A 14,436-nucleotide genomic window follows, 5' to 3' on the forward strand; every position below is an offset into this window, starting at 1 on the left:
TTAAAGTAATTCAAAGTTTTTCAAAAAGTGTAAACAGTGGTGTTGAATATGAAGGTCCAAGCTGTATAAACAGCCCATCAAACACTCCCTGAAAACTGGCACCGGCTCCATATCTGGCTCCATGTCTCAAATAGGATACACTTCATCTTTGAGCCAAGGCATAATAATGTATCTCCACGTCCAGTTGGATCCAAATAGCAATGCCAGTGCATGAAACAATGCCAGATCTATGTCTCTGTAATGGATCCATGGTACAGTAACAGATCCATGTGGATCCAAGTCCTAGCAAGATGAACCCTGAGTGTCCTGGACAGTGTTTATCCAGGTGTTGACACTGTTGACAGTGTTACAGTGATGTGCAAAATACACATTATATCATCTCTAACTCTCTTGGCTGTCAGCACACAGTTGTCTCTTGAAGGTAAGGTTATACTCATATACATCAGGGGCGTTTGAAGTCAGAGAACAGATATTTAGATTATTCTGAAAATAAAAAATTCAAATGAGTATAACAAGCACATATATGGGTACCCGGCAGTATAAGTCGTAGGACAATTAAACTTTTAGCAGCTCGAATGCAGCTTGGGTTATGTGGGGAATTATGCCCATTAAAATGTATGCAGCAGCTTCAAAGCCTTTTAAAACAAATCCTCAGTCTTTCAGTTTCAGTTAATAAATAATTAATATTAGCCATCATGTTCTATGTCTTGGTACGTGTAAATTTCAGAAATAACTTCTTAGTGAGACAGGGATTCATGGAATATACAAAATAGTTTTGGACGCAACAGAAAGACATACATATACTACAGCTTGTTCATCCTGACCTGATCAGGTGAATACTAATGCATTGTGTGTCCATGTTACAACTGGTTGAGTCTATTCTTGCACCTTTGTCAGTTGGATGTCAACATGTCTGAACAACCAAGACAATTTGCCGTTTGACATCCAAGTGTCAAAAAATCATCAGCAATGTTATAACTTTTAAAAAAGAAGCTACAGACACTTTATTGTTTCCAATGTAAACACGAACGCAACATTAATAACATTGTCTGCTCCGGAAATTGATGAAGTTAACTTGACCTGCTGTTTGTGCCTTTTTCCCTCCCGGGCCATGCATATGTAGAGTAGCTAAGGTCAAGGTCAACAAGCTGTTTTTATTGAACATTCTATGAAATTGTCACAAGTTCAAATTGAGCAGCTACTTACATCTGGACTGATCTTGAACTTGTAGGTGCTGGTATAGTGGAGACCAATGGTCAGATTAAACTCAGCATTTGTGCTCTGAAACATATAATGGAAGGTGACGGAAGGTTATCTCCCTTGTGTTGTTTTCACGCAGAATTATTCATAAAACATTCTTTTCAAAACATTTTCTATATGATAATTAATAAACACCAGTGACTATCATATCTGTAAATATAAACAGAATGTGAGGTTATCTCCCTTGGGTTGTTTCCCAGAAGAATTATTCCGAAAACATTCTTTTGAAAAAAATTTGTTTCTGTGTAATAAACATTAGTGAATGTCATATTTGTACATGTCAACATGTAATTTCTAATGCTTGATATCTCCTGAATGGAATCTGGGTTTGAATTGGTCCCCTGGGACCAAATGGATCAGGCAGGCTATGTGACTTAGTTGACTGTGTCAACATACCCTGACACACTGGACTGATGCTCACAATATTGATCACTGGATTGCTGGTCCAGAGTGTGCAGGGCTCTATTAAACAACTGGAATAGTGCTGTATGAGGTATTAGCTAACCAATCAATCAACCATACCCCAAAAAACCATAACAAACGAACTCCCAAACTGACTGACCAAATAAACAAACGAATAAAAATAAACATAACCCCAAAACAAACAAACAAAAAAAAACAACAAAAAAAACATACCCTTAATTTGTATCCTTTTTCTGAGACATTACCAGCACTGGCTTCGAGACACGAGGCTGTGAAGGAGTCATTGCAGAAGGCCACCAGGACTACTCGGTCTGTCCTGAGTAAACAAAAACACAGCATGGAATATTTCAGTAATGCTTTAACCAATTATGTCCTGTGTCAATACAGCTACATTTTTAAATAAATATCGTTATTTCTTTTTTTAACAATATAATACAAATGATGTCATGTTGGTAAAAGGACACCACATTCATAGAATGTTGAGTTTAATAGGAACTTTGGAATTCGGTGGTGAAAACTATTAACCTTTGTCTTTACATATTTAATGAAAACTATTGTTAAAAAAACCAACACATTCCTGCTATATCTGCAACTTACTTGAATTGAATGGTGACAGGCATTGAACCAAAGTAACGGCTGAGTTTAGCCAGATAGGAATTATTGCGACCTTCACATGCCCCTCGCACCATACAATATTCAGGGCCGATGGTAAAGTTGAGCTGCTTGATAATAATTTGGAGTTGCAGCTGATCTTCTGGCGCTGAAAATACAGAAAACCAAACACTGAATGTTTGATACTACCACCAAGACCCTAATCAGACTTGCTCTTATCGACACTACCTCAGTGGAACCCATGAAGGTCCCAGGGTAGAATAGGCCTTCAGCAACCCATGCTTGTCATAAAAGGCGACTATGCTTGTCATAAGAGGCGACTAACAGGATCGGGTGGTCAGGCTCACTGACTTGGTTGACCCATGTCATCAGTTCCCAATTGCACAGATCGATGTTCATGTTGTTGATCACTGGATTGTCTGGTCCAGACTAAATTATTTACTGACCGCCGCCATATAGCTGGACTACTGCTGAGTGTGGCGTAAAACTAAACTCACTCACCTCAGTGGATCTCCCTCTCTTTGAGGTGTGTCCCACATTGATCATTTGTTGGCATTGTCATTGTAATAATGACATTGTGAGCATGGGGTCATGTCACCTTCAGCCATTAGGGGTGTGACGACATAGAAAAGTTACGATACGATACATATCGTGATATCTTAGAATGATACGATTTGATTCGATGCACTTCACGGTATGCTACAGTTAGTTATAAAAAACATGTATTTTTAAAAACATATATTTTTATATCAAGTAGCAGTGCAAATTTTCACATAACCGTCAATTTCTAGTGAACGTTAACAATTTTAAGGTCAACGATACATATTGCGATACGAAAAAAGTATTGATATATTAATTGTCTGAAAAAGTATCACGATTATCGATATTACGATATATCATCACAGCTTCAGTGGCCATGTGGGGAATCGAACCCCAGTCTTTGGTGTCGTGATCAACTACTTAACAACTGGGCTATGCCACCAATCACGCTACATCCATCACCTGATTGTTCACTGACACTATTAATGAATGAATTAAAGAGAATTACAGACTTCATGGCTTATATACTAACAAAACATCTGAGTGAGCATTTTTAAGTAAAGTTAAACAAGCAGCTGAATCCTAAAATATCAGGGAAGTAAAGGGAAATAACTCTGCTTACCTGTACTCCTTTTCTTCCTGTAGTAGTGATGGATGTTGTTGTCGTCATTGTTGATGACATGGTAGCCATCGTTGTTGATGACAATAGGGGTGTTTTGTGATTCATTGGGAATGTCGATTGTGAAAGTGTTGTAGTGAGGTGTAGTCTTCGGAGTCTGAAAAACAGGTAACAATTTTTAGTGAACATGGGTGAGGTGAGGTAAAACAGGCTATAACACAGTCATCAATATCCCCCGCATTACCTCCAATTTCAGTCTAAATCACACTTGTTGCCATGGAAACACAAAAAATATTTTATTAAGAATACCCAAACTACCAAAAGGCACTAATATACCACCAGATCTATCATTGTGCCAAGTTTGGTGAAGACATACGGAGTGGTTTTAAAGTTCTGCTCCGGAAGAGATAAATGTGCATGGATGGACAGATGCACGGATTGGGTGCATTTTAATAACACGTTTTGCGGGGGATAATAACATGTCAAAAATTACCACATAACATGTCAAAAATTACCACAAAACATATTAATGTGTGTGGTTCCTTGAACTTGCCCAGTAATGATAACTGTGAATTCATAATGAGCCCAAATCTATGTGCAAAGCACATGGTCAAAGCACTTACACACAATCCTTATTATCCCTACCCCAGACAATTGTCACATGACTTATCCCACTGGGTACCCATATTCTGCTGGGATGAACAGAAGCAATTTTGAACAAACTCAATTGCCTAAGGTGAGACCACATGTACCACACACATGTGTTTCATTGTGGGGAAGGACTAGAAACTTTCAGGAGTCAAGTGGAGAAACATTGTCACCAATCAAAAGACTCTCCACACCCAACGTTTCTGAACTTCACTTGGTTTGTGATCTTAGCTTCATGTACAGGACCACACACCGCAGCCTGGACTAAATGCCAGTTACATATTTGCTGTTACACCGAAATACCATGCGGTAGTGTAAAATTGATGCCTATCAAACAACAGTATCGTGAACCTGCAGTGACCAGTTCCTTATACCAATGATGCAGATCGCCAGGCAAGGTAACAATAAGCACACTTTGTAATTACAAGGCTAGCCTAACACCTCCCCATGACCTCCCTCTCTCCCATTTGAGTGGCATTCCAACTGAAGTTTCTGAAGTAAGGAGTAACTTACCACAATATTGGACAGTGGAACAGGATCTGAAATGAGAGTGAAACACAAATTAGCATATTTGCGAACTCAAACAATGAACGCCGGTAAACCTGTTTGAATATGTTAGCTAACTGAGACAGATTTGATTTGATATATGTTTTGGACTGAATATTATAATGGTAATGCTATTTTTCAATGCATTATCATTTGCAGAAGCCTAAGGTCTTTCATTAACTGCCTAACGAAAGAGTGCAGTTGAAAAGACAGAGGGCTCCTGCAAATGATAATGCCCAGAAAAATAGTGTTACCGTTATTACAGCTAAACTAGCCAATACTGACGACAGTTGACAAAAAAATTATTTAGAGTTATCTCCCTTCCATCAATTTGCATTTACAAAACACTGGTAATTTCTATACATCATACATGACTCAATTATTCAAGAAAACGAATTATTAACAGAAAGTACCAAATGTGTTCAGCATTCAGCAGGTAACTTAGACTCACTTGTGAGCGGGGAACATTGAAAATAATAGAAGAACACTCAGCCAATCAGAAAATGACGTGTATGTGTGAGGTAAGATAATAAGCAATATTCCAGCAATACCACAGAGTTGAACACTGGAAACGTGCAAAACACATAGTTTGAATGTGGGGAATTAAAACTGGGTCTTTGGAGTGACAATAAAATCCTTTAACATCATGGCTACCCCACGCTACTGGGACGTGTCATGAGGGGAGTCTCAAACCTCTTTAGACAAACAGCAGATTGATGACCAGTATTGCCTTATAATTCAGGCACAGCTGTGGAGATTGAGTCTCTTTTGTTTGCTGTTAGCACCACACTCAGGAAAATTCCTGCTATACGACAGCAGTGTCTATATGATTGATTCTGAACCAAACAATACAGTGATCGAGAGCATGATCATCGAATTACTCACTTCGCTACATGATGACATGTTGGTCAATCAAGACAGCTACCCTGACCACCCAATCTCATTAGTAGCCTCTTACGACAAGCATGGGTTGCTGAAGATCAATTCTAACCCAAATCATCACAAGTCATGAGAAGCCACATGTGCATCCTCAGTTTTGTTGCCTCCAAAACATGCTGGAACAATGGGCTCATTCTAGTCCAGAATGGGACGGAGGGTCTACCCTGACACCTACTTTTATGTTGATGTGGGTTCGGCTCATCCTCTTGGGGTGGGGAACAGCAGTGACGCTCACACTCAGATTCACAGACAGGGTAGGCTGGTATAGTCCTTGTTGTCATAGGTTGGGCAGCTGTTCACAAATAAAAATAATAACAATAATAATAATAAAAGCTGACCACTGAAGCTCACATTTTCACCTCAATCAAGTGGCAAGATTGCACTTCAATTTTATCCTCATCTAAATATACAACATGGGCTCATTATATGATACATTACCAGTTCATCCTACCAGGTACCCATTTACACCTGATTGAACTTATATGACTGTAAAATAAATCTTTGTACAGCAATATCATCCTTTCTGAAATATTTACACAAAAGTGAAACTAATGTTCTCTGAGAAAAGTGTTCTTGAGGAACGTTTAATTTTTTAGGGCAGCCTCAGAGACCATAGAGTCTATTCTTGGCTGTTAGTATTAATAACACTGATTAGATGGAAATCTTTAGCATTTTGTCAACTGCACCACGTAAACAGAACCAATGATGTTGGTCCATGGGTGTTCAAGGAATGGTTTGAGGGTGCTGATCATGAGGGGATGGAGATATAATACTGCATGTAAACCATGAACGTAAACCAGTTGTTCCAGTTGAACGCCAAGTCATGTGAACTTGCCTGTAGTCGAGGCAGGTTCTGGTCGGGCTTTAGGTGTAGTGCGATCTCGTGGTGGAGCAGGCGTAGTTGAGGTTATCACAGGCAGTGCTGTTGTATTTATTCTGCAGAATGAGACAAAAGCATATGTTCACCACAGAACTAATTACAATCAAAGGTGAAACTGAAAATTCTTATTGTCCAACGACAACCAAAATAGATTACGGCAGTAATGAAATAGAGGTACAATATTTACAGGAATCACATCTCTTTCCAACAAAAATGTTAACATGCCTGAGAATTTCTTTGGATCTCAGCCCATTGGACTGGATTTCAGTTATACACTGTTTTCTGATTCAACAAGCATCAGATGAAGAATAATAAAGGAACATTGTTTTTCAAACATGATTCTTGTTTATCTTAGATGGATCATATGAAACAGTACAAATTTTATACACATTCTACTCACGGTTGTAACGAGGACCCTGGTGAAGCTGCGACTACAGACGTATCACTGGAACGTTCCTGGCCATTCCGCCGCTCTAAGATGTACAGTGTGGTTATTGCTACCAGACTGAAGCAGAAATAGAAGCCCACCATTAGACTAAGACCAAAATTTTCCATGGAATAACTAAAAACATAAAAATGCCAAAACTCTGTAAGTACCAAAAGGCACACCCATAGGTTCAGATTATTATATCCATCAATTTTGGTCTAAAAATATTGAACAGTTTTTGAGTTAAGCTTCAAAAACAAAATGATTACGGACGGACGGACAGACAGACGAGGTGTCAATGATATACCCCCACATTACATGACAAAGATGTAAACGACTCTTTACTTACACCTTAAGTCAAAAGTCTTCACTTAAAAGTTAAACACAACACTCGGAAATATTCCGTATCTTCACAGGTCATCTTAATATGTCCTTTATTGTCCTTGGGACGTCAAGAGAGTCTTAATGTTTTGAGAAGATTGTGTTCTCACCAGAATGCCATGATGAGGATGAGGATGATGATGGTAATTTGGATGAATCGGTTGCTGCACAGCGACTTCACTCTGCTTGGAGGTGGCACCTGGTGGCGGCTGTGCTTGTGGCCAGACTTGCTGTTACCATGGTGATATGAGTGTGATTTCTTTGGTGGGGCACTGCTGCTGTAATATTGATAATATTGTATTGATAATGTTGGTAATATTGATATACAATACAGATAAATAATAAACAAAACAGCAAATCAGCAAAAAAATACACAACATTTTAACAAGTACAGCTTCAAACACTTACAGGGTTTTGAAACAATAACTGGGTGCAATACAGCACAATTTCGATAAAATCAGAATTCTCATTAAAATCAGAGAATGCTCTCAGAACATGAATATGCTAGACACACAAGGGTTTGCCATTTTCAACAAAAATGTAATGGCACAGCCTCTATTAATTGCATGTAGAACTGGCGATCAGATCCAATGAATACACCTACCTCTGTCTCTCCGTTCCCAAAAACTAGATGCTTGCCACAGAATAGAAGGTTCACCTTGTGTGATAATTTTATACCACAATGAGTATTAGTGCCAGAAATGTGTTTTTCTAAGGCCCATGATTGCATTTAGAACTAGTCATAAGATCTATGCCGAATGTAACTTTGCCTCTCTACAAGACTTAGATGCCTTGCACAGATTAAGAACTTCTCTCTGTGATCATCTATAGAGGAGTTGTCACATGCAACAGAGAAGTACTGCATCAGAGTAAAAGATTTTATTTGGGAAAGATTGCAGTAGTCAATAACAGAAGATGCAAAATGTTCTCTTACCTAACGGTACTGACACTGGATGCAGACTTTAGACTCATGTTAGACTTTAGGCTGTCAAATCGTTTCAGTTTGGCAAGCTTCTTGTTCATGACCTCAAGTTCATCAATCCTGTTCTCCAAGTTGTCTGTCAGCTTGCACAGCTCCTTTACAGCTCCAACGTTCTCCATAAACAACCGATCCTGAAAGTCATTCATAAAAGATTTTAATTGAACTTTTGTATTAAGTTAGTGCTTAGCTCTATGTTTCCAAAAGTAACCATGCCTGTTCCTAAATAAATCCATTTGATAGTAAGGAACAGGTAACCATAGCAACAAAGACCAAATTCAAAAAGTAACGTGATAAATACTTGAAAACAATCCTTGAAAAAACAAGTTCTTCTAAAACAGCAAGCATCAAGAAACAGAATTCAGGTACAGATGTTTACAGACGTCGTATGTTTGATACAAAATGTTTGTCTTACCTTTCTTACAACCAAGAAGTTCTCGATGCGCTGACCGTTGGGCAGTATGACATCTCCAGTCTCCTGGACAGCGTCAGGCAACACCTCCATCATCTCCTGGGCAATAACGCCAGTGTCAGAGCGCTGGTGATCCTCAATGCCAGCACTCTCGGCGTAGTCCTGGCTGTACTGGTACTTGTACAGACGGAGCTGCTGAACCTTCTGCAGTGCTTCTTTCGTATTCACCTGACACAAACATTTATACATTTAGACAACAGATAAACTTTGTCACACAATCATTTGACTTTGTCACAAAATTCTTTTACCCTGTAAAACAACAGTTGTTGTGATTGAAAGCATGAGCAAAGATCCACAAATTATATCTTTGTACCTCCTGCAGATTTTCTTTGGCCCGAATATCCGATGGTGACATTAGGTGACCAGTCAGTTTAAGGTTGCCATGGACGGTCATGGCTTCGTCCGGGTGGTCTGTGTTGACACCAACTCTGCCGACATGGAACACTGAATCCTGGGTGTGTCCCTTTGACCACAAAACGTCAACATCACTGTCAAACTGGCCTGGGTTGGATGCCTGCAATGAAAAGTGCTGTGGGATATTTTTTGGGGCTCAGTGATATATACAGAGAGGTCAGATAGCAAATCTACTCTAACAAGACAGCATTTAACATAAGACTGCCTTTACAATGAAAAAAGTTACACTCCTGCATCATCCTCCTACCATCATCATCATCATCATCATCATCATCATCATCATCATCAATATAGCCTTACCCTGACAATGATCCTCTCGGAGCTGCTAGCAGCCACCAGATAGCTGTTCTCTCCGCTGTGGGCTTGCAGTGCCACCACCAACATGAAGTAGCGCTGATCAGGGTTCGGCTTCCCCTTTTTGCGCATATTATTGGATGTTGTCTCGCTGAAGTGCAGCCGACCAACAGTGACCTTGGTAACCTGATCAGAGTGCAGGTCAACTCTGGAGAAGAGCAATAAACACATTTCAGCACGCCATCCATATGGGATGTAAGTGTCAGCGACATGAACAGTTTTGGCTTGTAAATACAGTGGAAGCTGTCCAAACTGGCTTCTGTCTAATCCACCAAGTTGTCAACACCGGCCAAAAATCCAAGTCCCTTTCGTGCAATCCGGCACATTGTCTAAACCGGATTATTTCATCAGGCCCAATGAGTGCCAGATTAGACAGCTTCCACTGTATGTCTGGTATGATTCATGATACTTAAAACTTATATCAGATTTGAACTGTTGTTAAGCAAGGCAGAAAATCAACTGTCAATTGTCATTAGCACCCACTGATGTAATCGTCTTATTTCTGCTTGAATAAGAAAATATCCAAGAGTTGTATATCATGCATCTTCAGACAGAAATGGTTGATTGTATTCAGGTATCCTATGGGTGTGTTGTGATCTGTTACAGGCATACCCTCAGGTGCATGGGCATCTGTTGCAGGGATACCATTGGGTGCATGGGGATCTGTTACAGAGATCCCCAAAAGAGTGATGTGGATCTGTTACTGGGATCCCAAAGGATGTGTGTAGGTATCTGCTACAGGGATACCCTGGGTGCGTGGGGATCTGTTACAGGGATACCATTGGGTGCATGGGGATCTGTTACAGAGATCCCCAAAAGAGTGATGTGGATCTGTTACTGGGATCCCAAAGGATGTGTGTACTTGTCTGTTACAGTGATACCCTGGGTGCGTGGGCATCTGTTACAGGGATACCCTGGGTGCATGGGGATCTGTTACAGGGATACCCTGGGTGCGTGGGGATCTGTTACAGGGAAACCTTGTGTGCATGGGCATCTGTTACAGGGATACCCTGGGTGTGTGGGGATCTGTTACAGGGATACCCCTGGGTGCGTGGGGATCTGTTACAGGGATACCTTGTGTGCATGGGCATCTGTTACAGTGATCCCCAAAAGAGTGATGGGCATCTGTTACTGGGATCCCAAAGGATGTGTGTACTTGTCTGTTACAGTGATACACTGGGATGCATGGGGATCTGTTACGGAGATCCCCAGGTGTGTGTGGCAGGTGACTGCAAGATGATAGAAACTCACTTGACAGGGTAGAAGGACTTCTTGCTTCTATCTGACTGTGACTGCTCTATCTTGATGATTTGTGACGCTGACTCCATCTACAAAAACAGTAACACCATTGTCCAGTTTATCTAAAATGAACATGATGATGCCAGCACATGCCAACATGAGTAACAAATGTCTAAGCATTCTCTGAAGTATGTCAACACATTTGTTGTTCTGCACTGTACAGTATTTCAGGGCTATAACAACCGTACATAAACAAGAATTCATTGACATATGTGAACAAAATCCATCAGTCTGACTACCAAATACTGTTATGACAAGCATGGGTGGCAGGAGACCATTCAAACTTTGATTGTCATTGGCAGCAAGTACAGCTATTTTAACTCAGACCTTCTCAAACTCCATACAGTCATAACTCTGCAAATACATTTACATGCATATGCTCACATTCTTGAAAATCTTTGTTTTCCATAAATTGGGTCAGCAAATGACAAGAAATCTTACCTAAAATGCATACAAGAGAAAGCTAACTCTCATGAAATCATGCAAGACCTCATGTACATTATTCTTACCTTAATACCATGAAAATGCAGATGAAAGCTTTCTATCTTCTTTACGCCTTCTGTTGTTCGGACATATTTAGCTTCTCCTAAAGCTCCGATGTGAACTGTAACCTGGAAATGATTCTTCTTCTGGCATACAAAGGCGTCATCTGGCACCGAGAAGTTAAACCCTTTGTCAGCATCTACACGATATGATGGCGTAGGACTGGAATGATAGAGTTTACATGTGACGCAGGGTAAGGTATTGTACTGACCAAAATATCCAGGACAAAAGACATGGCTACATTGAACAAGACATATTGTAATAGAAGCTCAATTTACTTTAACTTCAGTTATCTCCCTTGCTAACAAAATAAGTTAGGTTATTTCCCTTTCATCAGTCTTTTCTAAAGACCTACAGCTACAGCTACCCACATATAATAGGCTCAAATATCACCTTCAAAAGGTAATCAAATTATTTGAATTATGTCAGAGTTACTTCCCTTTCTATACTGATCATCCAGGGGAGAAGGGTTCTTTAGAGTTACTTCCCTGGTTCAACCTGCTTCCGAGTCTGACATAATTATTAATGTTCTAGTATAATCCTTTCTGCCAACAGTGGGTAAGTGCACATCAAAATCGTATCTTATTGTATCCGGAAAAAGTTTACAACCCAGGTTTGTTTGTTTAAATTGTTTTGCTCAAGCAGTGTATGAAATGAGCCAAAAATCCAGCTAGACATCAGGGCTGGTTACTTCAAAATGTTACCAGCCCCGAAATGGATGTAACCAGCCCAGACACCAAGATTGTGTGAATTTACTCTGAGGTATGGAACATCTAAATTTTGTACCAGACCATCAGACAGGCTATTTGTACAGACCATCTGCTAGAAACCTAACCCATATTGCACAGTCGGACAGGCCTAAGTTATTTCAAACACTGGTTTCAGAATGCAGGCTCACTGAAAAGCCCCTATATTTCCAATACATCTTACTATATGAATTGTATGATTTTACTATATTCATTATAGGGTAGTTGAAATCAATAAGAACTGATTAGAACTGACAAAAAAAACAATTTAACCAAACATCAACCATTTGGTTGCCAGTATAACACCATTCAGGGCTGTAAGTTGTCAAACACTGTGTGGAGCTGTAACGGTTGACTTTGATAGTATTGCGAGGTCTGTGAATTGGCTGTGACTCTGTGGAGCTTGACTGATTTGACTTATCTTTATTATTTATAGGAGATTATTTTCCTCAGAGTTACTTCCCTTCCCATATCAATCTTTTGTGAAACAGTTTTATAAGTAAGTTTTGGACATACCTGTTGTGCAAGTAATAATACAAAATGGATACTGTTTCTACATTGTGGTATCCATGATGACAACACTTACATGTCCTTGAGTTCTCCATCGGTCAACACACAATACTTCTGCTGGTTGTAAGGCTGCCATTTGATAACTTGGTATGTGCTGTCGGTGAAGCTGCCATCAATGTCGTAGGAGTAGTCGTCGTCTCCGCTGCAGTCTGGCACTGTGTAACCAGGGAATGGTGACTGGCCAGGAAGTGGACACGAGTTCCTCAGAAACAGATCAGGTGTGTCCAAGCCTGCTGGGATAGAAAATGGGCAAAATCAAATTAAAACTGAAAATAAGCAAGAACTAAACTGAATAAGAGAAAAATAATTTCAGTCACTTTCTTTTCTAAATAAAAAGTTTATGAGAGAGTGAGCTTGGTTTACTCTGGCACAGCATTTCTGTTCTTATTACGGTGTGACATTCTTAATGTAGGACTTTATGCCAGTCTTTGTCTTTGTCTCAAGCTCCAGTCGGGTAGTGACAAAGGATCACTAGTTAACAGTAGATCCTGGCACTACCAAAGATACATAACCATGGGGCAGTTGGGTAGCTTAATGGTTAAAGTGTCCACTTGTCATGCTGTGAAGATCCAAGTTTGGACCCTCATGTGTGAGGCCCATTTCTGGTGTCCCAATGTGATATTGATGCAATACGGCTAAAAGCAGCATAAAACCACATTCACTCACTTACCATGGTTCCAACTCTGCCATAATAAAATGACAGTTGTAAAACCTACAAGCAGGGTATAGTGCCATCAGACAGGATAATAGCACTACCAAGGAACTATCCAAAGATTAATATATACAAAGATCTCATTATCTTTAAGCACTATTTCATAGAGGTATTTGCGGGCAGTAACATGACTTCATGCAAAACAGCTCCCCAGTAACATCAACAATGACAGTGACAGCGATGTTGTTATACCTGCCGGTTCCTGCTTGATGCTGACAATATTGTTCATGCCGTTGAGCATGTTGGTCATCATTGTGTTGTTGGGGGAATCGGGATACTTGCGCTTCTTCGTAGGCTGGCCTTGGAGGTTACTTATGCTGGAAAGAGATAAACAGATATCAACAAAATGATAAACAACCTAATTCCACTTACAAAACATAAGTGAGAATCCTACCCCTAGACCAACGAATCGCTTGCTACAGCTCCTTCAAGTTGGCTACACGAATTTCATGTGATGGTATGATGCAATGAACACACGTCGATCCTGCCCTTGGCACACTGCGCCAAGCACTGTTGAGAGAGCGACATTGTAGGCAGGGGGCAGTTGGAATATAGTTTGAGTTTCATTTCTTTTATTTACAACGATATTCAACCTTCAATGTCCAGTAGAACATTCAACCCTTCATCAATTGTAAGCTCCTGCAAACAAGCTAGCTTTTGTTTCATGTGACAATTAAGCTCGTTTTCCAAGCCTGGTGACACGTGCCTAATTGTTAATGACGTGGCAGACAATCAAAACAGTCAGTTTCTATTTACCAAAAGATACAGGGATCGTCCGGGATTTGAACCCGGGACCTCTCACACCCAAAGTGAGAATCATACCCCTAGACCAACGAGCCACATATACAAGGCTAGCTTTTCATTACTCTCTTATTTCAACCTCTTGATCTTTGGAACTAATAAAAAGAATGGAAAAGAGCCGTCTTGATTTATCAAAAGGTGGGACTTCGTCCGGGATTTGAACCCAAGACCTCTCGCACCCTAAGCAAGAATCATACCCCTAGACCAATGAGCCGCTTGCTGCAGAAGTGATCAGTATTCCTTCTTACTCAGTGTCTCTAGTATTACTCAA

At 40.1% G+C, this 14,436-nt stretch overlaps 1 protein-coding gene across 8 annotated transcripts in view; it reads right to left on the reverse strand.

Moving 5' to 3' along the window:
* Nucleotides 1–281: 281 nt before the first annotated feature.
* The window catches only part of LOC137260942 (myelin regulatory factor-like), an 87,021-nt gene continuing 72,866 nt past the window's right edge, over nt 282–14,436 (reverse strand). For 2 of the 8 annotated variants that reach the window (XM_067798512.1, XM_067798516.1), the window contains 18 exons: nt 13,557–13,681; nt 12,669–12,885; nt 11,303–11,498; nt 10,746–10,822; nt 9,441–9,642; nt 9,040–9,240; nt 8,670–8,894; nt 8,210–8,388; nt 7,386–7,553; nt 6,868–6,972; nt 6,423–6,523; nt 5,763–5,879; nt 4,616–4,641; nt 3,458–3,611; nt 2,281–2,443; nt 1,897–1,999; nt 1,207–1,281; nt 282–483 (listed from right to left, as the gene is read on the reverse strand). In XM_067798512.1, coding sequence (XP_067654613.1) covers nt 382–483; nt 1,207–1,281; nt 1,897–1,999; nt 2,281–2,443; nt 3,458–3,611; nt 4,616–4,641; nt 5,763–5,879; nt 6,423–6,523; nt 6,868–6,972; nt 7,386–7,553; nt 8,210–8,388; nt 8,670–8,894; nt 9,040–9,240; nt 9,441–9,642; nt 10,746–10,822; nt 11,303–11,498; nt 12,669–12,885; nt 13,557–13,681 — 2,536 coding nt within the window. In that variant the 3' untranslated portion in view covers nt 282–381. Of the gene's footprint in view, nt 484–1,206; nt 1,282–1,896; nt 2,000–2,280; nt 2,444–3,457; nt 3,612–4,615; nt 4,642–5,762; nt 5,880–6,422; nt 6,524–6,867; nt 6,973–7,385; nt 7,554–8,209; nt 8,389–8,669; nt 8,895–9,039; nt 9,256–9,440; nt 9,643–10,745; nt 10,823–11,302; nt 11,499–12,668; nt 12,886–13,556; nt 13,682–14,436 lie in introns of all 8 variants that reach the window. The other 6 variants (XM_067798509.1, XM_067798515.1, XM_067798513.1 and 3 more) reach the window with 5 other exon arrangements.

Source organism: Haliotis asinina, chromosome 14 (genome assembly GCF_037392515.1).
Source record: "Haliotis asinina isolate JCU_RB_2024 chromosome 14, JCU_Hal_asi_v2, whole genome shotgun sequence".
Lineage (NCBI taxonomy): Eukaryota > Metazoa > Mollusca > Gastropoda > Lepetellida > Haliotidae > Haliotis > Haliotis asinina.